Consider the following 26974-nt stretch of genomic DNA (forward strand, 5'->3'; position numbering starts at 1 on the left):
GAAAAATCCAGAGTTCTGTAATCAATCATAATCCTCAGATTTCTTTTCAAATTGAGCTCGCTTTTGTAGAGATGTACTGTAATAAGGGTCTTTATTTAATGGGATGCTAAGTTAAAATGGATTTAATGTCTATGAAACATAGAACTGCTCGTGTGTGTATGTGTGTATGTGGAAAAAATGTGACCACTGTTTCTCAGAGATGGCTGGACCGATTTGCACAAAGTTAGTCTCAAATGAAAGGTTTTTATTTTTTATTGATTGGACTTCCGGTTCCGGAGTTACGAGTTGAAGAGTGCAATCACACAGCAAATTCCCATATAAACTGAAATGAAAAATTTTCAAAATCAAATGTGTATTTGTGATTCCAAATGACTTTAAAATGCATGAAATGCAATCGTTTGTATGTCTATTTTATGGGTCATATTTTCACTTTTCCATTGATTTGGTTTGAGATTTCTAGCACTGATGTTGTCCTATGCTGATTTGAGCGATTTTCTGAGTCCTGCCACTATCCCATGTAGTATGTGTTATCAAAAACATCGCGAAGCATCAAGTTCTAAATGTTCTTAAACGATATAATATCCGAAGAGATTGATAAAAGTTATAAGAAAAATTTCTCATCACTCTGTTTGGTGGTTTAAAAGCGACTTTTTTCCATTTTTCACATTTTTTATATTTTTTCTATTTTTTGAATTTTTTACATTTTTTACATTTTTACATTTTTACATTTTTTACATTTTTTACATTTTTTACATTTTTTACTTTTTTTACATTTTTTACATTCTTTACATTTTTAATTTTTTTGCATTTTTTGCATTTTTTGCATTTTTTGCATTGTTGCATTGTTGCATTTTTTGCATTTTTTACATTTTTACATGTTTTACATTTTTTACATTTTTTACATTTTTTACATTTTTTACATTTTTTACATTTTTTACATTTTTTACACTTTTTACATTTTTTACATTTTTTACATTTTTTACATTTTTTACATTTTTTACATTTTTTACATTTTTTACATTTTTTACATTTTTTACATTTTTTACATTTTTTACATTTTTTACATTTTTTACATTTTTTACATTTTTTACATTTTTTACATGTTTTACATTTTTGACATTTTTTACATTTTTTACATTTTTTACATTTTTTACATTTTTTACATTTTTTACATTTTTTACATTTTTTACATTTTTTACATTTTTTACATTTTTTACATATTATTTTTTTTTACATTTTTTACATTTTCTACATTTTTGCATTTTTTACACTTTTAACCTTTTTGTATATCTTTTACATTTTTTATATTTTTTACGTTTTCAACATTTTATACATGATGCAAAACTAATTTAAATGAGTTCTAAATTGCTTGATTGCCTCTAATTACTAACTGCAAATCAATGACTCGTTGACAACAATGAGAACCGTTGAAAACTCCGGAAGATCCGAGGTAATGGTTGGTAATGGTCCCGAAATTAGATTCACACCTGTTTCTCATATATTGCTGATTCCATTCTCACAATCTTAGTATTAAATGAAGGGTATAGTATTCACATCGATTGCTACCGAATTTCATTTGAGCGAAGTTTTTGTTCCGGAGTTATGGGTAAAAGAATCTGATCACACATGATTTTCTCAAAGGCAAAAAGGTTTGCCTTTCTCCTCTAGAAATGCAATCACTCTGAAAATCGACTATTTAACAGAGGCCCGGATGGCCGGATCTCTTATAACATTAGACTCACTTCATCGAGTTCAGCAAATGTATGTGTGCGTATATGTGTGTATGTTTGTATGCATGTGACCCACAATTGCCAATCGGTTACTCGGAGATGACCAAACCGATTTTCTTAATCTTAGTCTCAAATGAAAGGTATAGGATGTTATTGAATTTAGTTCTGTTACTCCCTCACATATCGCGCAACCATCCCCTCAGGGGATCAAATCCCCTCAGATCCCTCTCAATGACACTCCCATCAGGCTACCACCCCATCCCATCTCCTACCGACCCATAACTCTATCATTCCCATTGCCTTCACTCATCAGGCATACTAAAATAAGCTGGGGGTGGTGGCTCTGGGTTGCAGGTTTTTCACCCCCCTCACACACACACCCCGCACATCGAAAATAAGTTTGCAAAAAGACACCAATGAACTAATGCTGATCAAGCTAATTAATTATGATATATTTTTGTTTCAAGTATATCAGCCTCGACGCATACCTCAACAAGTTCGTGGATGGCGAGCCATTGTTTAAAGGTATTCTAAGAATGGAATAGACATTTCCACAATTATATTGAACATAGCCAGCCATGGAATCATAGTTTGGAAAAATGAGAAAGGCACAATTACACCACTAGGTGAATTAAAACAGGTTTTTACTATTACCCAACAATAGAAATAAATTTCTTTTTACTTCCTAAATACTTAATCGTTACAGATTTCTAGAAATATACATTCAACTAACCGTATAGACGAGTACGACATTTAGCATCTAGGGTAAAGTGCCTATTTCCACCATGTTATGGATTATTACCTCACTATTTGATTAATTATTCGGCTTATATGTAATCCATGAAACGCGTTTGTGTGAGTTTGTGTTATGTGATTATGACGTACGCTTAAATTCGTACACGAAGATTGTTAAAACAATCAAAATGCTGATCTCCAGTTTTTCTATGAGTATGAGTTGGCATTATTCAAGTAATAATCGACACATCTTCACCGTGTATCGTTTCACTGGGGGATCTAACAATCGTGTATTCAAGAACAGGTTGCAAGAAATTTTTAGAAAATAACTGTGTTAAATCTACAAAGAATTCTTCGCTAAATGTGAGAAATGGTTTCTCCCCCGTCTACGTCAACAAAACCGCATTAAGATGGTAAATGACAATGCAACGAGTCGGTAGGAAAAGGGAGATTCTGTAAAACAAATTGCGATGACTGTTGACTATCGTCAGTATCTGTTTACATCTATGTGGTTTCAGTAGCTGTTGAAGAATGTCAAATGTTCGCTCAATATTAGTTGTAGACACGTCGAATAAACATACTAAAATATACAATGACGACATTGAATATATTCAATGCATAAACTAGCAATCTTTTTTTTCATAACACGAATAAAATCTGTATAACTGCGATACTGGCGGGAAGAGTTGGTATAGTCACTCATCTAACATCCTACATAAAATCATTTCCTTGCCATTTAACTAAGAAACCAGTGTGCCTTTCTGAAACGTGTTTTATTTCCATGCTACCCACGGGGGTGTTTATTTTTTCTCTTCATTCAATACCATCGTACTAAGATTCATTCAGAAATCTTCAAACAATTACAATATTAAAATTTTGTCTTCCATCACACAGACGCCCATCTGCAATTTATTGCACTGCCTTTCGGTTTCATTGCGTGGCAACGCCACTTTAATTTATGTAATAGAGGATTAACGCGGCATGCGACTTCCCTGCTGCTGATAACCATGGAAAGAACCTTATCTGGGAATATCATTATCTATGCTTCATTTACCGGTGAAAGGACAGTAGTGCAAAAATATAAAAGGTGATGCATAAGCCCGCCTATAAATCATTGCGATATAACCAGTGTTGAAGTGACGACAATAAGTTCGAAGCAAATCACGATAGGAACTGTGAAATTACTAGCAACTATGGAAGTCCAACGCTTGTGATCAATATTTATTATTATTATTTAAGTTTAGTTTACTTTTCGTTTGCAATTAATTCGTGACGATCTTGTGTGAATCACGGTTGAGACAGTCGAGAAGTGTTCCGATCTCAGGCCCCCGACAGCAACGGTATATTGATAGATTTACAAATATATACATTGGTTGGCGTCCAGCAAAGCATCTAAACAGTACAAACAAATTTAAATACGAAATTCAGAAGAATATAACATACACAATGGATAAAGCAGTCAATTTTGTAAGTATTTTTGTGATCAAGTGATTCAATTAGGACTCTATTTCATTGCGAAATAATATTTGGGAAACAAATGTGACATATTTCAAGTGATTCCATATGTTTGCTGAAAGTTGTGCGACAATAGTGCTTGGACGTTTAATGATCACACGTTAGTTGATCTAAAATTGAAGATGGATGTTCTATGTTCCCAGTTCAATCATATACATATAAATATTGGTGGATGGAATAGCATCTTTGAAAAAATATCACTCATAAAACCTATCTCAACATTATGAATTGATTATACTATTTCCCTATATTCATCATTGCTGATTTTTACAACATATTTTATTTTCATTTGATTAAATTTGAAGTGTGCATTACATTTCTAATTCAATACATCGGGTACTCAACCACAAGTGGTGACAAGTTTACATGATTGAATATTTAGTATTGAGATATGATTGGTAGTTGCAGTTAACAAGAATTTCTTTAATCCTTCTCGTGTAGTGGAGCTATAAGCTATTTTAAAATTAACTTAGAAAAATAATAATTTTTGCCGGAAATTGTTTATAAAGTTTTTAATCGTGATTTCTAATGGTTCTATAGTATCGATAATGTACTAAATCATGGAGAACAATTCAAAATAATTGTAGGATATTGAAGCTTTTTCTTTTCTTGTAGTACAGCAACTTACAGCGGTTACATTTCTTGTATTTTTCATGATTCTTCTCCTTCAAAAAAAATTTTACATATCTTATTATAGAAATTGTGTTTTGCCAAAAGAGTTTTTCCTCTGATCACTATTCAACCGATCTTCTATTTTCTCTTAGTTGTTCGTCATCCACACAGTACTTTCGAATAATCCGGAATACTTCTGGTGTGAATTGCTGTGTTTCCACTTGCTGTTTCAAGAACTTAGTTACTTATTATGATAGTTTGAAACAATTCTTTTTCATAAACTAGTTAACGCAGATCTCCGGATCGAGGGTTCCAAGCGAAACAATTCACACGCTATAGGGATCACTGGAAAGAGACTGCACGGCTTCTGTGCTACCTAGAACAATTCAATCGCCAACATTGCTGAGACACTTCACAATCCCTTCTATTTACTTCAATGCAAATGAATACATTAAAATATCTACATGCGTCATTCACGAATCGCACTCTCTCTTTGTCGCGCTCTGTTCAAGGGGTTTGAAAACAAATGGGATCTTAACTCCGTTTACTGTCCCAAAATTTGTTTTTCAGAAATCTGTGACCAAACGGACATCTTTGAATTCCAAAAACAAATTAAACAATTCAGTTTCCTTATAACTAATTAAGATCCATTAATAAGTTAAAAACCCCAGATGATCTTGAACGACGCCGTTAAGAAAAGAAAAGCGAAAACGAAAAAGTGAAGACAAAAAGAATGTAACAATAGGAAGTGTACTGTAAATTGATTCACCATTTTTCCAATAAAGGGATTTTCACAAACATTTCAGAATTTTTCTGAAGCAATGGTCTTTAAATTCGCACAAATTGTTTTATTCATTTACTTTATTTAAATCTTTTTTTTTTCATTTCATTCCATGTACTCTTTTTTCATATCATGAATTTTACTCATATCTTTCATTTAACTTATATTGTTCACTGTTTTCATTTTATGCATTTTATTCATTTTTACAGTTCATATATTTTATTAAGTTTCTTTATTTTAATAAACTGACTAATTTCTAATGTCATTTATTTATTCATTTAATCTAAATTATTAATTTGTCACCATTTAATTTATTCTATTAATTTAAAAAAACTCAGCATCGTTTAAATTTCATTTTAGTCATCACATTCTTCTATTCTGTCTATTTATTCTTATTTTTAAAATTTTATCTACTCGATTCATTTTGTTTACTTTATTCATTCTTTTCTTTTTATTGCTTGAATTAATGTTAGGGAAACCCGGGGCTATTCGATGAATAGATGTGAAAGATTTATTGTTAGTTTGAAAGCTTAACTACACTTCGGTGCCATAAAAGCTCATTTGCACCACCCCACGGCAGCACTAGGCGACGATTTGCAAAACTCTACGTTTTTTTCATCCTTTTACAATGTAGAATTAATTCGAACCTCCCTACCGGGAAATTAAGACCATCAATTTTTTTACATTGGAATTATGTTTACCTATGAAATTATTATTGGAGAAACTACTTGAGAAGCAAAAAAATAAATTGTGTTACAAAAACTTAATCTGGTTAGACACAGAGGTCGATTGACGCATCATGTATTTTCTTTGATGTAGTTTGTGCAATCGTATGCGCAGTCGCAAGCCACTGAACGGTGGTTGATGGAATAGGGGAACTGAATAGCTCCGCACCCTCATTTTGAACAAAAATGGTGAGTGTCTTGAAGATATTTGTGTTTTCACCCAAACAAAAATAATTCCATAAAATAGGAATCTCAAGCTTTTTTTTAAATTTCATTTGCTTTATTGATTTTTTATGATTTAATCGGTTTATTCCAGGACTCGAAACTTTTTTCATACCATCTCTAGTTAGGTGCCTACTTCGCATGATTTCTGCAAACTAATGAATGATCCAACAGTGATATGTGTAAGAAATGTCTCATCTCACTCCTTGGTGGAATAAATCGGTTTATAATTTATAAAGTGCACCCCCTTATCGAATATAAAAACGTACACACATAAAAATATTTACGTCTTGCAAGATGCACATTAAAGGAGAGTCGCAATTGACTTAAATTTACATAAAAGAACATGCAAAAATATGTGTAGTTCACGATTCCCCATCTTCTTTAGCCGAGTTTTACATAAAAAAGACGCAATATTTTACTTCGCATATCAAAACATGTAAAATTCAATTACCAGACAGCAAAATACGTCGCAACGTCGTTTACGTCAGATGAAATTTTGATGTTTTCTAAGTGTGCAGTTCTACGTTAATACCACCCTTTATTTGCATTTCAACTATGTACTCAGGGTTGCCACATTGAAATCTGTATTTTTTCGAGAAAAAATCTGGAAATCTGCATCACGGGAGAAAAATTCTGTATCGAAAATCTGTATTCTAAAATTAACTAGAAGCTTCCCAAAAAATAATATCTTGACAATGAAAAATTAGTTAATCGTTGTCTGAAGAACAAATGATATCAAAATTTGGCACTTTTGTTCCAAGGCTTAGTAGTTTCTTAAGATCTGAACTACATAGGGTGCCTTTTAAGTGTTATCCGAACTTCTGATAGGCTGGGTACTACATATCTACACTGAAAATCTGTAAAATCTGTATTTTAGCCAAAAATCTGTAATCTGTACATACAGAATCTTGGTCGTAAATTATCGAGAAAAATCTGTAAAATACAGAATAATCTGTATATGTGGTAACCCTGTATGTACTACACATGGCCAAGATACGTAATTTTACACGAACTTAACTAGGAGCACCTAGAACTTTTGAATGAAATTCAATAATGCTCGAACAGCGGTTATAAGTTAATCTCCTACAATCAAATATTGATTGCTCCAATCTCGTACAACATGTGGACTTTAATATTAATAGTCGTAGTCTTCAAAACCATCCCTTCTTAAGAATACCTTATGCCAGAACCAATTACGAGTGTAATGAGCAATTTGCTAGTACCTGTCGTCTATTTAATCGTTGTTCTAATGTCTTTGATTTCCACTTGTCCCGTAATGCTGTAAAGTGACTGATAATACCCTCTCACGTTAGTTATAGTATCAGCGCTAATTTATAATTGTGCACCTTGTACTACTAGTGTTAGTTATAAGAATTGTTTGTATGTATCATTTGGATGTTTGTAATTTGTTGGTGCAAAAGATGAAAAAAATTTAATGCCTGCTGGAGCGCGAGATTGAAAGGATGTTAGCTCCAGCGCGCTCTTCCCTGCCCAAAATAAAATACATAAAACAATTAAAGGTAGAACATAACCTCATAAAACATACCAACAATTCATTTCGACATATTTCAAGTAAAAAATAGACTTGAATGAAATTACAATAGCTTGTTCAAAGATACATGGATTTTCTGAATTCACATAAATAAATAAATTTCAGATTTTCTAAAACACTTGACGCTTGTTGACGAAAAATCGTAAACTACCAAACAATACTAGAGATTTAAATATAGCGAGTGTCTGTATTCATACCCCACACACATTGCAGAACACAATCAACCCCGGATACAGGAGCTCTTCTTTTGCAATGTGGAAATGCATTTTTAATTCGATTTCCGTCATGTTTCGGTGCCTTTTCGATTTAGCAAAGCTTCAGCACCAATCGCTAAAACCCGTGGAGCCAAAGAATAAATCCGATCAGATAGATTTCACAACTCGGTTCGTAACCCCTTTTCAGGCATTCGGCAGTTCGGTAGCTATCACACAGCTGTGTGTGTTTTTTTCTGCAGATCAATTTATTTAGCACTACCTAATTGCAGCTACACCAGACTGTATCGAATATCACGTAAATCCGGACGATTGTTTGGATGCTGTATGCGCATTTTCAGTCAGGCATGGAGCTAAGCTGTTAGTCTCTCGACTAGTTCACTTCATACCCTATCGAATTCAATTTCCCGATAGTTAGCGACGTATATCGAATATTTTTAGTAGGTTCAATTGAATTCTTGTTATATCGGTCACTGTAAGAGTCCTAGCAAAAGAGAGAATGGATCATAGAGTGATGTACTGAGTTGAAACCAATTTAATTTAATTTCAAATTGGATTGCAAAAAACGCCTTGCATGTGTGTCACAAGCAGGGCCGTCCTTTGGCGTCCTTAGCGGATTCGCAGCTTTGCGCCCCTTTAATGTTTACTTTGACTTTCTTTTTAGTTCGACATTCGAACAATAATTTAGTATGTACATAGAAATAACACTCTTATCCTGACTTATTCTACGTTCACACTACGAGTTAAAACGTGTTTTAACGCTATCTTGATGACATTTTTCTTGTCGCTAATTATTATAACGTGTTTTAACTCTGTAGTGTGAACATAGTATTAGTTTATGACTTATCCTCACTTATCCAAGTTTATAAAGCAGATGAAGCTTTCAGCGCTCTCCTAAGACTAGCTTCCATCGCAGGGACCAACCCGTCTTATAGCAAGCTAAGGGTCTGCGCACGTGAATTTCTTGTCGGTGAATCATTAGCTGCGTTATCCACTGTCACATTCTCTCGCATCCACGTCCATGTCGTTATCACTACTGCTTAATTGTCGTTCACGGTCGGATATTCTTGTAGATTTATTGTTCCTACGAGTCATTGTATATTGTTCGGCGATTGATTTTCTGGTTGATTGTTGTTGATTTGCATGCATTAGAAACAATCGTTGTTGAGTGAGTGTTTGTTACTTTCTGATCCGCAACTATTGGGTTAGCCACCATTAGTGGTTTAGCATAAGTTTATTGTTTGCTGGTGTCTGTTCCAGTAGATCAATTTTCCTTAGCAGCAGTACATGATTTTCCGTGTTGTGGTGTCTGACTACAGAAATGGCACGTAGGTATACTGCCCATAAAAGCATAAGAGTCCTATATTGAAAAACAGCAAGCCGAGAAAAACGCTGTTCAAGATATACATTTTCATTGAGCATTATGGATGGGACAACCATAGTTTGGTATTTTTTCGATATTTTCTAAACAAACCTGGTAATCTTATTTGTGCGTTGTGATTCAGTAGTGATACAGAATACAATCCAACAGATAACTCATTTTCGACAAAAACCCATATGGGACTCTTATGCTTTTATGGGCAGTATATGTCCCGGATACATAGCCAGCCTAACCGTTTTGGAGTAAACGCATTCTCGGACGCATTCTCAGCATACCGACATCGTTGGAAACACCTGAGATGAAGTTCCACCTAGAATCTTCCCTAACAGAGACCGCATCTCCGTAATTTAACAGACCCCATGCTTATTAATTCCTCAGACAATATGCACGGAAGACACGATACACCGATGGAAGTTGTGCAGAATTAGTCAGTGGAATGTGAACCATTCCATCATTCAATTTCGAAGTACGTATATCTATTATAAAGAAAGGCGGAAGCTAATTTTCAGAAAAAAATTCAAAAGCGACGCAGAAAGCAAACATTGCTGAGCCAGAACATTGCATGTAAAGCTGTGAATACGGAGCACTAGCAGAACATTTCTGTGAAAGTTGACTCTAAGTGTTTGAAGCAGTGGCGTAGCCAGGGAAGGGGGTTAAACCCCCTCCAAACCAAAAATAATTGAATTGAAAAAACTTAAAACTGACTAATTTACTCAAATTTTCAATAACAATAATTTTGTAAGTATATCGTCTGATGACTTTATTAAGAACCTATTATTTTAGGCAACATGAGTACTTTTGGAAAATTGTGGGAATTGGATCTTATAACTGATCTCTTGCCAAGGTCCCATAGTTGTTGAATTTTTCTGAGCTCTTTTTCGAAGAGATGTTCCAAAACATGGATTAGGGACAATGCTTCGAATGGGAAGCGACGTTTGTTTAAGTTGATTGGCTATAAACATAAACTTGCTCATCGAAAAATGGCAATTCAATATTTGCTAAAAAATGTTTTTTTAGAATGCGTAGTGTTGAGACAAAAACTCAATGTGGTTAACAACGACAGTAATATTTTGGAAAGCAAAAAATAATGAAAAATTACGTCTTCCGTTTGTCCTTAGCAGGTCAGGATCTGCTTTTTTTGTTGTTGATTTTTGTTGTATTATCAATTATATACGTAGCCTCTAGGCAGGATTGCAAATAATAAAGATTTTAGAACATTTCAGGTTAGTGGCTATTAATGATGTATATTTGAGTTATGAATTGAATGGTGTAATAACATTTTGTATAAGAGGACTCGTTTTGGAGTTGTGAGCTTTCATAGTGAAGAAAAGCAAAATAATTGAGCAAAAACATTTTTTTCGGTCACGATCACAATTCCTCGAAACAGTTAACTTTGGATGTTTAGTATCTTTGAAGAATATTACAAAGTAAAGCAGCACCTCTTCTAATAAAATAATTTTGATGGTTAATCCTCCTAGAAATACTATATAAAATATTCATTCTTCAAACACATTTGCTTCGAGATTTAATGAATTCAGCAATGTTTTCGAAAATGCAATATCAACAAACTTTTTGGGGCGGGAAAGCATAGTGGTAAGCCGACAAGGTGTACACAGCTCACCTTCGTTCGATTCCCAACCTCTGCACATAGAATTTTAATTTTTCTAACCTGAAAAAAGAATCGAAATACCCTAAAGTTAATGCCTCTATAATCAAAATGAACAAATAACTTCGTTGATGACATTCCATAACTAATTTTGTTGAAGACATGAATACTTCGTGTATTCAGAATATCAAAATATATTGTACTATATATGAGAGAAAAGCTTTAAAACAAAAAAAATGTTTTTAGTGATTCGGATTCTCCTCATCAGTAACTAGCACAATCTTGGTGCCAATTAAATGATAAGTCTAAACCAGCACCAAGTTAGCACTATTTAGTCGCTCAATCCTAAATCCAAATAGTCATAGCTCTGGTTTGCTGATGAGAATGCGCAGCAAACCAGAGCTTCTGTGCTTGTCTTCCAAGACATTACTCGGACCATGTCAATTGCTTAGTTCATGCAAGACGTATGACTTTTTGGATTTAGGATTGAGCGTCCAACTAATACTAGTTTAGATTTATTTTATCCTTTTTTTTAAATTTATCTTATTAACACCAAAATGGCGCTAGTTACTGATGAGGAGAATCTGAAACTAATTTTAAGTTAGGTATTGTCCCCTCCTGCACGAAAAAACAACAGTTTTTTGCATAGCTTTAAAATAAGTTATTCTTAAATTACAGTAAGTGATGAATGTTTTCTGCTTTGTATAAACAATACAATTTACATTTTATTGAAGGTAGTCTCTGAAAATTACAATAAAAAGTTTCATTGAAAAGAACTGGTTTGAAGAAATTTCTTAAACATCATTTTATAATTCGATATACCGTGAAGGAACATAATTCCACGCAGTTTAAAATTCTGCGCACTCTGAACTATTTGTCAAATTGCAGAGGTAGACTTGTTAAAATAACTGTACATATAATACACATATGCGGCTGAGAATTTTTTTTCTGGTGGCTCATATACCAGCAAAATAATAAAATAGAACGCCCGTCTATGTGGCCGCCATGTTAGCATATTTCCTTAGCGATTGCGTTAAGGCCATAATGTAGACATTATAACTTTTTTGAAGTGATACGGTTGATTTTCATTTTCAAACTTGTAACACCAAAATAAAAAGAGTGTGTTAAATAACAATTCATAACACCAAAATGATCAGCGCATTTGTAAATAGATATTATCCCTGAAATTTATAATGCGCGGAAAAAGGTGCACTCAATTTAGGTGAACCTAATTCCTCTTAGATATACATTGTAATCACGGCTAACAATAAATACAGATAATGCACTCTAGGAAACGTCAAAAAACATTTTACCTAAAAAACTGCGAAAATTCCGGCAAGTTAATGTCTTCAAACATCGAGCCGGACTTTTGGAAGATTTGAACTAAACCTAAGAGATAGAGAGTACGTCACATTCGTTTTCGAGCTCTCCATCGAGACAGAGGTTTTTTTTCTAGTCCGTAGTGCTGTGTGAGGCGATAAAGAATAGTGTTAATCCGCATTCAAGGTTATTTTGCCAGTTCGGTTCGGTCCTCAGTCTTTTGTTCGCGTGTGAGGATTAAACAATAGCCAGCTGTATAAGCTGGATCGGTTCGTCGTTGGATACCAGTTTAAAGCTAAGTGGTTTTTGTCTTTTGTAACATATTTATTGCTTTCTTCCGTCTGCGCGGGTGCTGACCCCGTGCGTTGACGTTTTCTATGGTTCCCTCTCCGGATGGTCAAATGGATGTTGAATCGGGTTCAACTTCTAAGGCTCCCCCCCGGCCCAAATGCTATCCAGAACTCTCAACTGGTCCATTTGTGGTCTTCTTTCGGTCCAAGACTAAATCACTGAATCTTCTTCAGATTTCTAGAGACCTGACGGAACGGTTCTCGGCTGTGACCGAAATTTCAAAGGTCCGCTCGGACAAGATAAGGGTGTTACTAGCCAACTCAAAGCAGGCAAACGATATTGCTTGCTGTGAGCACTTTACGCGGGATTATAACGTGTATATTCCAGCTGTAAAAGTACAATCCGAAGGCGTCGTAACCGATGAGAGTTTGACGTGCGAGGATCTGCTGAAGTATGGGGTTGGCCGTTTCAGAGACCGCTTACTTCAGCCAGTAAAAATACTTGAGTGCAAACGTTTGCACTCAGTAGTAGTTGCGGGGGATGGTTAATAAACCTATCCGCAATCAAACTCTTATCGGGTGACCTTCGCTGGTACCGCTTTGCCAAATTTCGTCCTCTTGCACAAGGTTCGTCTGCCTGTGCGTCTGTTTGTGCCGCGGGTCATGAATTGCACAAAGTGTAAACAACTGGGTCACACAGCAACCCATTGTAGCAATAGGGCCCGCTGTGGAAAATGCGGGGAGAATCATCTAGATGATTCGTGCAGTAAGAAAGCCGAAAAGTGTCCTTACTGTGCGGAGAGTCTGCATGATATCTCGGCATGTCCCGCGTACAAACTACGCGGGGATAAACTGAAACGTTCCCTTGAGGGACGATCCAAACATTCTTTCGCAGAAATGTTAAAGAATGCTACGCCACCATCCTCAGCAAACATCTATACTCACTTGCTTCCTGACGAGGGCGAGGCTGGTAACCCACAAGAGGGAACATCTACTAGGGTGCCTAAAATTTATAGGAAGAGGAGGAACATTTCCTCTCGTAAAGTTCCTTGTAAAGGCCAGAAGGTGTCCCTTGACGGGGCTCCGAAAGTGACATCTATTGGAAGTGTTGCAACCAAACCGAAGCAATTAGCTCCTGGTCTCGGAGGATTAAGCTCAGAGAAGGAGTTCCCAGCACTTCCAGGAACATCAAAAATCCCAAGTGTTCCTTTGTTTCAGTTCGAGAGTAATCACAGCACTGGAATTATAAAACTCTCGGACATAGTGGACTGGATAATAAAAACTTTCAATATTACTGATCCTATTAAAAGTCTTATGTTAGCTTTTCTCCCTACAGTGAGAACATTTTTGAAGCAGTTGACTGCTAAATGGCCCCTCCTCTCAGCGATTGTATCCTTCGATGGCTAACTCATCGAACAAGGTCACAGATTTGATCACTGTTCTACAGTGGAATTGCAGAAGTATCATCCCGAAAATCGATTCCTTCAAAATTTTAATAAATAATTTGAGTTGCGATGCATTTGCATTATGTGAAACTTGGTTAACTTCCGACATAGATCTCAACTTCCACGACTTTAATATTATTCGCCTGGATCGAGACACCCCCTATGGAGGAATGCTTTTGGGGATCAAAAAGTGCTATTCTTTCTACAGAATTAACCTTCCCTCGATAACAGGTATTGAAGTTGTCGCTTGTCAAGTAACAACCAAAGGCAAAAACCTTTGCATAGCTTCCATATATATTCCCCCTAACACCGCGGTTGGGCACCGACGGCTACAAGACATCTTAGAATCCCTGCCAGCACCGCGACTAGTTTTAGGAGACTTTAACTCTCACGGTACAGCATGGGGTTGCCTCTATGATGATAACCGGTCTTCCTTAATTCAGGATCTTTGCGATAACTTCAATTTGACAATTTTAAACACGGGTGAAATGACACGGATTCCTGCTCCTCCAGCGCGCCCGAGCGCCTTAGACTTGTCCCTTTGCTCAACATCGCTGCGGTTAAATTGCACGTGGAAGGTAATTCCTGATCCCCACGGCAGCGACCATCTGCCGATTGTAGTCTCAATCAATAACGGTTCAAGGCCATTGAAATCAATCAATATTTCGTATGACCTCACACGAAATATCGATTGGAAGAGCTATGCTGCCGCGATATCCGACAACATCGAATCTACCCAAGAACTTCCTCCGGAGGAAGAGTACAGCTTTTTGGCTGGCTTGATTCTCGACAGCGCGAATCAAGCTCAGACTAAGCCAGTACCCGGCGCGAACATACAAAAACGCTCTCCTAATCCGTGGTGGGACAAAGAGTGCTCAGACGTGTACGCGGAGAAGGCCGCCGCGTATAAGACCTTCCGGGACGACGGGTTACCCGCTAGCTATCGACAATATGCGACGTTAGAAACGCGAATGAAGAGTTTGAGGAAAGCCAAGAAACGTAGTTACTGGCGTCGGTTCGTTGACGGACTAACGAGAGAAACATCGATGAGCACTCTTTGGGGCACGGCCCGGCGTTTGCGAAATCGAAACAGTACTAACGAGAGTGCAGAATATTCAAACCGTTGGATATTCGATTTCGCCAAGAAGGTTTGTCCGGATTCCGCCCCGGCACAGAAGATTTACCGCGCCGCGTCTCCTCACGATAGCGCGAACGAAACACCTTTTTCGATGGTGGAGTTCTCACTTGCTCTCTTGTCGTGTAACAATAAAGCTCCGGGGCCAGACAGAATCAAATTCAACTTGTTGAAGAATCTGCCTGACTCTGCCAAGAGACGCTTGTTGAACTTATTTAATAAGTTGCTCGAGGCTAACATTGTCCCACTCGATTGGAGACAAGTGAAGGTCATCGCCATCCAAAAACCAGGAAAACCAGCCTCCGACCACAATTCGTACCGTCCGATCGCAATGCTATCCTGTATCCGGAAGTTGTTCGAGAAAATGATCCTATCCCGCCTCGACCATTGGGTCGAAGCAAATGGCTTACTGTCAGATACACAATTTGGCTTTCGCAAAGGCAAAGGGACGAACGATTGTCTTGCGTTGCTCTCAACCGAAATTCAAATGGCCTATGCTAGCAAAGAGCAGATGGCATCAGTGTTCCTAGATATTAAGGGGGCTTTTGATTCAGTTTCGATCAACATTCTTTCAGAGAAGCTGCACCAGCATGGTCTTTCAGCGACTTTAAACTACTTTTTACTAAACTTGTTGTCGGAAAAGCACATGCATTTTTCGCATGGTGACTTATCGACATCACGATTTAGCTACAAGGGCCTTCCCCAGGGCTCATGTCTAAGCCCCCTGTTATACAATTTCTACGTCAACGACATTGATGAATGTCTTGACAATTCCTGCACGTTAAGACAACTTGCAGACGATGGCGTGGTGTCTGTTACGGGACCCAAAGCTGCCGATCTACAAGGACCATTACAGAATACCTTGGACAATTTGTCTGCATGGGCTATTAAGCTGGGTATCGAATTCTCCACGGAGAAAACTGAGCTAGTTGTATTTTCTAGGAAGCGTGAACCAGCACAACTACAGCTTCTATTAATGGGTCAAACTATAGCTCAGGTCTTCACAGTAAAATATCTAGGGGTCTGGTTCGACTCGAAAGGTACTTGGGGATGCCATATTCGGTATCTGAAACAGAAATGCCAACAAAGGATCAACTTTCTTCGTACAATAACCGGAACGTGGTGGTGTGCCCACCCAGGAGACCTAATTAGGTTGCATCAAACAACGATACTGTCGGTAATGGAATACGGATGCTTCTGCTTTCGCTCCGCCGCGAACATACATTTCATCAAACTCGAAAGAATTCAGTATCGTTGTTTGCGTATCGCCTTAGGGTGCATGCAGTCGACCCATACGATGAGTCTCGAAGTGCTGTCGGGCGTTCTCCGGTTGAAAAATCGATTTTGGGAACTCTCATATCGATTGCTCATTCGATGTGATATCTTGAACCTGGTCGTGATTGAAAATTTCGAAAGGCTTGTTGAGCTCAATTCTCAGACCCGTTTCATGTCCCTGTACTTTGACTACATGGCACAGAATATTAACCCTTCTTCTTACAATCCCAACCGTGTGCATTTCATAAATACTTCTGAATCTACTGTTTTCTTCGACACATCCATGAAAGATGAGATTAGTGGAATTCCGGACCACATACGCCCACAAGTGGTTCCAAACATTTTTTATAATAAATTCCTAGAAGTCGACTGTTCTAAAATGTTTTATACTGACGGATCAAACCTCGAAGGGTCCACTGGCTTCGGTATGTTCAATCAAAAGTTCACCGCCTCCTACAAACTCAGTGACCCTGCTTCAGTTTACGCCGCAGAACTAGCTGCCATTCAGTATACCCTTGGAGTCATTGAAACATTACCCGCAGGCCATTACTTCATCGTTTCGGATAGCCTCAGTTCCATTGACGCAATTCGCTCGATGAAACATGGAAAGCACTCCTCGTATTTTTTGGGGAAAATACGGGAGCTACTGAGTGCTTTATCTGACAACTCTTTCCAGATTACCTTGGTATGGGTCCCTTCTCATTGCTCCATTCCGGGCAATGAGAAGGCCGACTCCTTAGCTAAGGTGGGTGCCTTAGAAGGAGACGTTTACGAAAGACCAATTTGCTTCAGCGAATTTTTCAGTATTACTCATCAGAGAACCCTCGAAAGTTGGCAAACTTCGTGGAGCAGTGGGGAGCTGGGAAGGTGGCTACATTCGATAATCCCTAAGGTATCGACAAAACCTTGGTTCAAGGGAATGGATGTGGGTCGTGACTTCATTCGTGTGATGTCCCGACTCATGGCAAACCATTACACGCTGGATGCACATCTCCGGCGTATTGGGCTCGTGGATAGTGGTATCTGCGCTTGTGGCGACGGCTATCACGACATCGAGCACATTGTCTGGGCGTGCACCGAGTACAGTTCCGCCAGGTCTCGGCTAATGGATACCCTGCGGGCCCCAGGGAGACCAACCAACGTCCCGGTTCGAGATGTGCTGGCAAGCCGCGATGTCCTCTATATGTCCCTTATATACACGTTCCTCAAAACCATCAACATACAAGTCTAACTGCCCCTTCTTATTTTCCTTATCATTCTCAGAAATCTCTTCCACCTGTATCAAAGCATCTGTATAGAATGAGCCAACAAACACGGGACCTACGGCACGAACATAACACGCTTAACTCGAAATGTAGCTGATCCACATCTGAGCCGTACTACGAAATCGTCTGGAAAAACCCCTGCCATCTTGAGAACGACCACCCGGCGTCCCAGTACATGATTCCCCTGATGAAGGCCACCCGAGTTTGTAATCCATCCGTTGATCTCACGATGCCTGAAACTGAAATAATTTTCTCTCCCTGCCATCAATGTCTACCCTCTCTCCCCTGACTCTTATACCCAGAAGTAACACCCCTTCCCCCCAATATCATCACGAAGCATTTAGCTCTTCTTGTCTCTTCTAGTTTTAACTATTATATTATATAATCTCGTTGAAAATGCCCAACTCTACTACCCACAAAAATAACTATAATTACGAATCTTTACAAAATTCAATCATGCCCTCTAGTTATTCCTACTTTTAAGATAGTCGTAAAAAATTGTCCCCCTTAGTTAAACATTATTTGCTCCAATAATCTCACTGATAAAAATGTCAAACCATATTGCCACAAAAACTAAATGACCCCCCTAATCTTACGAAAATAATATTATCCCCTTGTGTAGATATATAAGATAGCTATAAAATCGCATTAGTTTCATTTTAAAAAAAATCAATATGTAATCCCCTAGTTTTAAGCAATATAAAATATAAAACAAAACAAAATTGGCACCTTTAAGCTAACGCAACGTGCCTTATCAAATAAACGATTTGAATAAAAAAAACCTATTTTAATCCACCTAGCGGTGCAATTGTGCCTTTCTCAATCATGAATCGCGAGAATGTGTGCGTTGTTTATATTCATTAAAAGCTTTTAAATGCATATATTACATTTTATTATTATACATCACATGACAACTATATACAGGAAAATAAATCATTATTCGAGTTCTAAAATTTTGAAAAAGAAAAAACAGCCACGGTAATATTGAACTGAAAAAAGGTGCAAAATCGGCAAAGTCCCAAAAAGTCGATTTTTATAAAAAAAAAAATTTTCGAGGTAACATAAAATCTCGACGTTTCATGCATTTTAAAGATGTTTGGCATCAAAAATACGAATTCGATTTCTGAAATTTCATGGGGTCCCCCCTTTGAAAAAAAAATTTGAGTTCCGGCTTATATGGGAATTTCATATGTGACCGGACGATTTAGTCTATATTTCCGGACCCATATAAGCGATCCGTACGAAATTTTATAGACATCTATGAAGATATTATAGCTATCATTTGGGACTAAGTTTGTGAAAATCGGCCCAACCATTTCCGGGAAACTGATGTGAGTTCGTAAATTTTGAAAGATGGCCGCTTTTCCCGGGCACTTCCGGAACCGTCTATGGTGGTTAATGTAGTCAACGAAAGTTTGGTTGGCCGTCGGTGACCTAGAACAGCAAATTTAAGTTATTTGAGAGACATTTTAGCGAAATTTTTACCTTTTTTGCTTTCATCGGAGTATCGGTTTGAATCACAATTTGCTATGTGATCGCACGCCACAACCTGTAACTCCGGAACCGGAAGTCGGATCGGGATGAAATTAAATAGCCATTTGAGGGGACGCAATACCTTTCATTTGAGGCCAAGTTTAGTCGAATCGGTCCAGCCATCTCCGAGAAACCGATGTGACTGATATTCTGAATTTTAATGCTTCCGCCGGGACTTCCGGAACCGAGGATGGTGGCCAATGTGACCAAATAGACTTTGAATGGATGTTAGTGACCTAATACTACAAATCGAAGCAGTTGTGGTCATATTTTGGAAAAATTTTCACCTTTATAATTCATTGCAGAATTTTTAAAATCGACATTTTCTGCGTGTTCGTACTTATCACCCTGTAATTCCGGAACCGGAAGTCGGATCCATTAGAAATTCAATAGCAGCCTATGGGAACGTTGCACCTTTTATTTGAGACTAAGTTTGTCAAAATCGGTTCAGCCATCTCTGAGAAAAATGAGTGAATTTTTGGTCACTACACACACACACACACACACACACACATACATACACACATACATACACACACACAGACATTTGCCGAACTCGACGAACTGAATCGAATGGTATATGTCACTCGGCCCTCCGGGCCTCCGTTAAAAAGTCGGTTTTCAGAGCAATTGCAATACCTTTCTATTGAGAAAGGCAAAAAGGTGCGAAATCGGCGAAGTCCCAAAAAGTCGATCTTCAAAAAAAAAAATTTCGAAATAACATAAAATCTCGACGTTTCATGCATTTTAAAGATGTTTGGCATCAAAAATACGAATTCGATTTCTGAAATTTCATGGGGTCCCCCCTTTGAAAAAAAAATTTGGGTTCCGGCTTACATGGGAATTTCATATGTGACGTGACGATTTAGTCTATATTTCCGGACCCATATAAGCGATCCGTGCGAAATTTTATTGACATCTATGGGGATATTATAGCTATCATTTGGGACTAAGTTTGTGAAAATTGGCCCAACCATTTCCGGGAAACTGATGTGAGTTCGTAAATTTTGAAAGATGGCCGCTTTTCCCGGGCACTTCCGGAACCGTCTATGGTGGTTAATGTAGTCAACAAAAGTTTGTTTGGCTGTTGGTGACCTAGAACAGCAAATTTAAGTTGTTTGAGAGACATTTTAGCGAAATGTTTACCTTTTTTGCTTTCATCGGAGTATCGGTTTGAATCACAATTTGCTATGTGATCGCACGCCACAACCTGTAACTCCGGAACCGGAAGTCGGATCGGGATGAAATTAAATAGCCATTTACGGGGACGCAATACCTTTCATTTGAGGCCAAGTTTAGTCGAATCGGTCTAGCCATCTCCGAGAAGCCGATGTGACTGTTATTCTGAATTTAGATACTTCCGCCGGGGCTTCCGGAACCGAGGATGGTGCCCAATGTGGCCAAATAGACTTTGAATGGATGTTAGTGACCTAATACTACAAATCGAAGCAGTTGTGGTCATATTTTGGAAAAATTTTCACCTTTATACATTCATTGCAGAATTTATTAAAATCGACATTTTCTGCGTGTTCGTACTTATCACCCTGTAATTCCGGAACTGGAAGTCGGATCCATTAGAAATTCAATAGCAGCCTATGGGAACGTTGCACCTTTCATTTGAGACTAAGTTTGTCAAAATCGGTTCAGCCATCTCTGAGAAAAATGAGTGATATTTTTGGTCACATACACACACACATACACACACACACATACATACACACATACATACACACATACATACACACATACATACACACACAGACATTTGCCGAACTCGACGAACTGAATCGAATGGTATATGTCACTCGGCCCTCCGGGCCTCCGTTAAAAAGTCGGTTTTCAGAGCAATTGCAATACCTTTCTATTGAGAAAGGCAAAAAGGTGCGAAATCGGCAAAGTGCCAAAAAGTCGATTTGAGCATGAGCATGATGACCGCACAATTCGTAGTTGCTACTCCGTGATTGACCAGAACAAGCGAAATCGCACAGAGAATCAACAGATGGGGCCTGGGAGTAGCTATCCACCATCAATGTACAAGTTTCGAGAGTTCTATTCTTTAAAATGTCAATAACGGCACCGGCCACGTCCTTACAGTCATCGGGGAAGGAAAGGAATATTAGTGTGGTAAACGTTGTTATGGAGACCGTGTATACCTCTGCATCTCCACGTTTGCCACGGGAAGGAGTTTTTGCTAGTGGGATGGGGTAAAGCGTTACACAAATCTGGATTCACCTTGATAAGTGATTCGATTATGCAACTCTCAGAGATGTTATCATGTATTTGTTGTTCTGGGCAGCCGGATGCCGAGAATTTATGATAGATTTATCGTTTGTTGAATTAATTCGGAAATACTTGATTTGTAAAAAATGCAACTTCAACTCCGGGCAACCGGTTGCCGGGAGTGTTGCCTATACTTGAATGAATCAATTTTTTCAGATGGCATGCACACGAATTTATTCTTCCCTGTTTCATCCTTCCGGCAAAACACGACCGATCAAGAAAAATACAATATAACATAAAGCCTAGATCAAGATTTCGTAACATAACATTTATGGATTACCATCATTGATACTACTACAAGTAATGAAAGGACAATTATATACATTGCTTTTTCTTCACGAACGATTTAATGAAATACAGACTTTCATGCAATCGATATTCGCGTGGGTTTTTATGCTAGCTGGAATGCATTTTGAGCGGTATAAAGCAAGCACCACCTAATTCCCTGAAACGACCGACTTTGTATGTCCGATATACAACCGATGACGCGCGCTTTTTTACACTAGCTACTCCGAATTGAGGCAACACCGAAGGCAAGGAGAAGAATGCAATCTACTGATTGAAGCTAAAATAAGCAGAATATGTAAAAAATGAAGTTCTTGTCTTTTCTTAACACAATACTAATATTATAATTAATATTCAATATTGTATGTTACATCTATAATCAATCTGTTACATATATAATTCAGAATGAAACAATTTCGAAAAATGTTATATAATTTCAGTGAGCATAAGCGTTATTGAAGAAACATGGAATACTATATTGATCATATCAACGAAATACTCGAGAGCATTAATTATCTCGGCAATCGCAATACCTATTCCACATGGGTCTAAAGAGCATACCTTACACTGTTCATCTCCCTCCCCCGCACTTCGCCGTGATTTCCATGTATACTCGGGCATACACCTCCAATAACATTCAATGAGTGGACAGACCGAACACGTTCAATGAACAAAATTCACAGCAGAAGAAAAGAGAGGCAAACAGAGCAATACCTCATCAATGAACAAAAAGAGCTCCTCGTGTATTCACTAGCAGCTTATCCATGGCAGGCAATACAAACTGTTGGAAGATGCAACACATTCATAAGCCTTTCCGTAACAGAAGGTGAAAACAGCGAAAATGTCAACACTACACGGGGAACTTTATTCAGTCATCAACAGCAAACCCCTCCATCTATTCCCCGTGACTCAACGCACTACACAAACTCGGTCCATCCACCTCCCAAACGCTCACCAGAAATATATGCAGGAAAACTCACAAAAATCACAATAGAATAAAAGAGACAGGACAGTTAACAGAAATCAAGCAAACCCTGCATATCCCCGTCGCTCAGCGTACACTGCACGTTTTAAAAACCAATGAGAGAATCAGTGCAAAGAAAGACGGTGGTGATCTAATTTCTCTTTGCCAGGATGGCACTATTCCAATTAGAAAGACAATAAACCTATCGGAAGAAACAAGCCGCCATCCACACGATGGCTGTCGGACCTACAAAGTCCAACAACTGGCAAACAGACCCCAATCGACCCCAAACAGTGTATGTGTGTGAGAGATGAACTGCGTAATTTTACTATATATTCCATGGTCGGTTCACACATTAAAAACATTCTAGCTTGGTGCGATAATATACAGAATATGAAGGGCATTGCAGATTAAAATATGAAAAAGGATAACTTATCTTGATTCCAACGGGAAGAAGCATCCGTTTAGAAATTCCTAAGCATCCACACCCTGCTGCCTCACAAGCCATATTCACTATGTAACGATCCGTATCTATATACTTTCTCACTACAACACAACCAGCTATATCATTCCACTAAGACTGCGGAATATATCACTACCGAACGATTTTAACTGCATGTTTGCTTTCTCTAGCTTCTAGATCCTATTTTTCGAAACATCACTATTCACTTCATTCCTCCTTGGGATTAACAGCAATAAGGCACAATAGAACTATTTTACAACCTATAAATTACTACTAACTGGAAAAGACATTCATACGGATGGCATAGTACCAAATTTTTTCCACAGAAGGAAACAATCGCGAGAGAGCTGTGCAAAACGATCCTCTCGCAATGACTGTCCAAAGCAAACTCCAAAAGTTAGCCGTACAAAACAAGCGTACAAAAAGTATAAAAGATATCCCAAATGAATGTGAAGAAATTCACTGAGAAATTCTAATGACAAGTTGGCATCTCCACTCTCCCTATCAGATACGTTTCCATGATTGGGTTAAATGTCAAATTGCAAACGACATGCTTAATAAATATAATAAACAAAACGATAAGGGCTTTTGATCCATCGGCGGCCCAGAAGAAGAATGGATGGGAGAAGAGCAATACCGGCAAAGACCGACTATTATATGAGCGGTTCACGCTCGAAAGAGTGACGCAGAGTACTGCACTGGATGATTTTGAAGAAAGGACCAGGGGTGCGATTTTGCGAAGTTGTAGCTTCCGAAGGCCCTACATTTTCTGACAGAGTGAAGTTCTGGAATGTTGAATTTTTTCATTGTTTAGGAAAGCAAAAGTAGTACAGAGCTAGTGTCAGACCTTCATGAGACCTAACGAAGTCACTTTTTCAGGTATTCGTCAATACAGATTTGTTGGTAGACGGTTCAGATTTTAATAAAAAAAAATACATAATTTGACACATCTACAGATCGCTTGCAACATAAAAAAACTGTTTGTGCAATTCGACAGCTTCATCTTAGGCCAATTCAATAAATTTCCTAAATGAAAAATTACTTTTTTTTAAAGCGGTTTTTTAACCAAAGCTTTGGAAGTTATACCTGGGCGTAGAAGAGTCGGTATATTAATATATATTGTTACTTAGTGTAGAATTAGACTTCATCCTTTACGGCTATTATACAACCGCCAGAAGAAACCTAAAACGTTGGTACACAATCGGGAATAGCGAATCAGAAAAGGTGACTATATGTCAGTGATTCACTAAATACCGAATGGATAAAGGCTATGATGCAAAACTTTAAGGTCCGTGCAGTCTTCGGTACGGAGCAATTCATTGACCTAGGAACTCCTAGCATGTTGTTAGTCGCCTCTTACGACATGGGAGCAGCTTCCTAGAGGTTCTACTCTTGGCTGAAATAGTGCAAAAGGATTTCAGCCCGCCGGACACCACACGGCTTTACAAAGTGCCAAAAAGTCGATTTCTATAAAAAAAATTTTTTCGAGATAACATAAAATCTCGACGTTTCATGCATTTTAAAGATGTTTGGCATCAAAAATACGAATTCGATTTCTGAAATTTCATGAGGTCCCCCCTTTGAAAAAAAATTTGAGTTCTGGCTTATATGGGAATTTCATATGTGACCGGACGGTTTAGTCTATATTTCCGGAACCATATAAGCGATCCGTACGAAATTTTATAGACATCTATGGGGATATTATAGCTATCATTTGGGACTAAGTTTGTGAAAATTGGCCCAACCATTTCCGGGAAACTGATGTGAGTTCGCAAAATTTTGAAAGATGGCCGCTTTTCCCGGGCACTTCCGGAACCGTCTATGGTGGTTAATGTAGTCAACGAAAGTTTGGTTGGCCGTCGGTGACCTAGAACAGCAAATTTAAGTTGTTTGAGAGACATTTTAGCGAAATTTTTACCTTTTTTGCTTTCATCGGAGTATCGGTTTGAATCACAATTTGCTATGTGATCGCACGCCACAACCTGTAACTCCGGAACCGGAAGTCGGATCGGGATGAAATTAAATAGCCATTTACGGGGACGCAATACCTTTCATTTGAGGTCAAGTTTAGTCGAATCGGTCTAGCCATCTCCGAGAAACCGATGTGACTGTTATTCTGAATTTAGATACTTCCGCCGGGGCTTCCGGAACCGAGGATGGTGGCCAATGTGGCCAAATAGACTTTGAATGGATGTTAGTGACCAAATACTACAAATCGAAGCAGTTGTGGTCATATTTTGGAAAAATTTTCACCTTTATACATTCATTGCAGAATTTATTAAAATCGACATTTTCTGCGTGTTCGTACTTATCACCCTGTAATTCCGGAACCGGAAGTCGGATCCATTAGAAATTCAATAGCAGCCTATGGGAACGTTGCACCTTTCATTTGAGACTAAGTTTGTCAAAATCGGTTCAGCCATCTCTGAGAAAAATGAGTGACATTTTTGGTCACATACACACACACACATACACACATACATACATACATACACACATACATACACACACACACAGACATTTGCCGAACTCGACGAACTGAATCGAATGGTATATGTCACTCGGCCCTCCGGGCCTCCGTTAAAAAGTCGGTTTTCAGAGCAATTGCAATACCTTTCTATTGAGAAAGGCAAAAATAGAGAGTACGTGTACATATCACGTACTCTTTTATGTCTTTGGTTTTGTTCAAATCTTCCAAAACATCTGTTTCTAACGGTTATTGAAAGCAATTTCTAAGCCTTCTGGAATTAACAATATAGATGAGACAGTAATCCACCCAGTATCCAAGGAAGAGGTTGTTCTTCTCCAATTGATAATCTGCGATTTAACAAATGCAACAAATTCTGGATGTTTCATTCTGAGTTGATATCAAATTAATATGATTTGATTACAGAACCTGCTGAATCGATAATATTCCAAAATCCTTGTTGATAAAAATCCCAAGATAATACAAATGGATAGTTTAGTTATCGTTTGTTGCGACTAGTCCATCAGCAATATTTCGATGAGGTTACAATGAAGAAAAAATTGTTGAAATAAATTTACAAAAAAGAGTAGTGTGATTGAATAAAAAGCGAGTTAAAGAAGAACAGATAAAAACGAGCAAGTAAAAAAATTTTTGACGAAGAACAGAGAAAAGAAAATTGCAGTGTAAAAACCAATCCAATCTAAAACTAATGATGTAAATGTAATAAATTAATCCACAATGCGGACACATAGCAAAAAATAACCGTGGTTGAAATCTTCACCGCGGTTACCTAAATTTACCTTATTCAAACGTTACCCTTAAATTGAGTAAAAAGTCTATTACAGGTAGTTTTTCGTATTCTTGAACATTACGTTCATAAAAAATCCAATAGATGTAGATGAGTTTCCATATTTGGTAATCAGCGCAATATATTATGCGTGGAATTTGGTACAACGACTTATCTTTCATTTTCGTAATGTTTGTATAATTCTGTTTAAATTTAAATTTTCCATAAAAACATGATAAAATTGCCAACCAGTGGGACCAATTTCATAACTCATAACTCATTTTGATTGATTTTTCATAACGAAACTCCTACCGGCACAGAAGAAACCTTAATTCAAGCGGTACGGCCTGGGATTGTGTTTTCGATGACATTTAATCTTGCCTACTCCACG

The 26974-nt window shown here is 37.8% G+C and overlaps 1 protein-coding gene across 1 annotated transcript in view; it reads left to right on the top strand.

The window, feature by feature from the left end:
• Positions 1–3591: 3591 nt before the first annotated feature.
• The window catches only part of LOC131690353 (uncharacterized), a 62136-nt gene continuing 38753 nt past the window's right edge, over positions 3592–26974 (top strand). The window contains exon 1 of the mRNA XM_058976060.1: positions 3592–3932. Coding sequence (XP_058832043.1) covers positions 3912–3932 — 21 coding nt within the window. The 5' untranslated portion in view covers positions 3592–3911. The remainder of the gene's footprint in view (positions 3933–26974) is intronic.

Source organism: Topomyia yanbarensis, chromosome 3 (assembly GCF_030247195.1).
Source record: "Topomyia yanbarensis strain Yona2022 chromosome 3, ASM3024719v1, whole genome shotgun sequence".
Classification (NCBI taxonomy): Eukaryota; Metazoa; Arthropoda; class Insecta; order Diptera; family Culicidae; genus Topomyia; species Topomyia yanbarensis.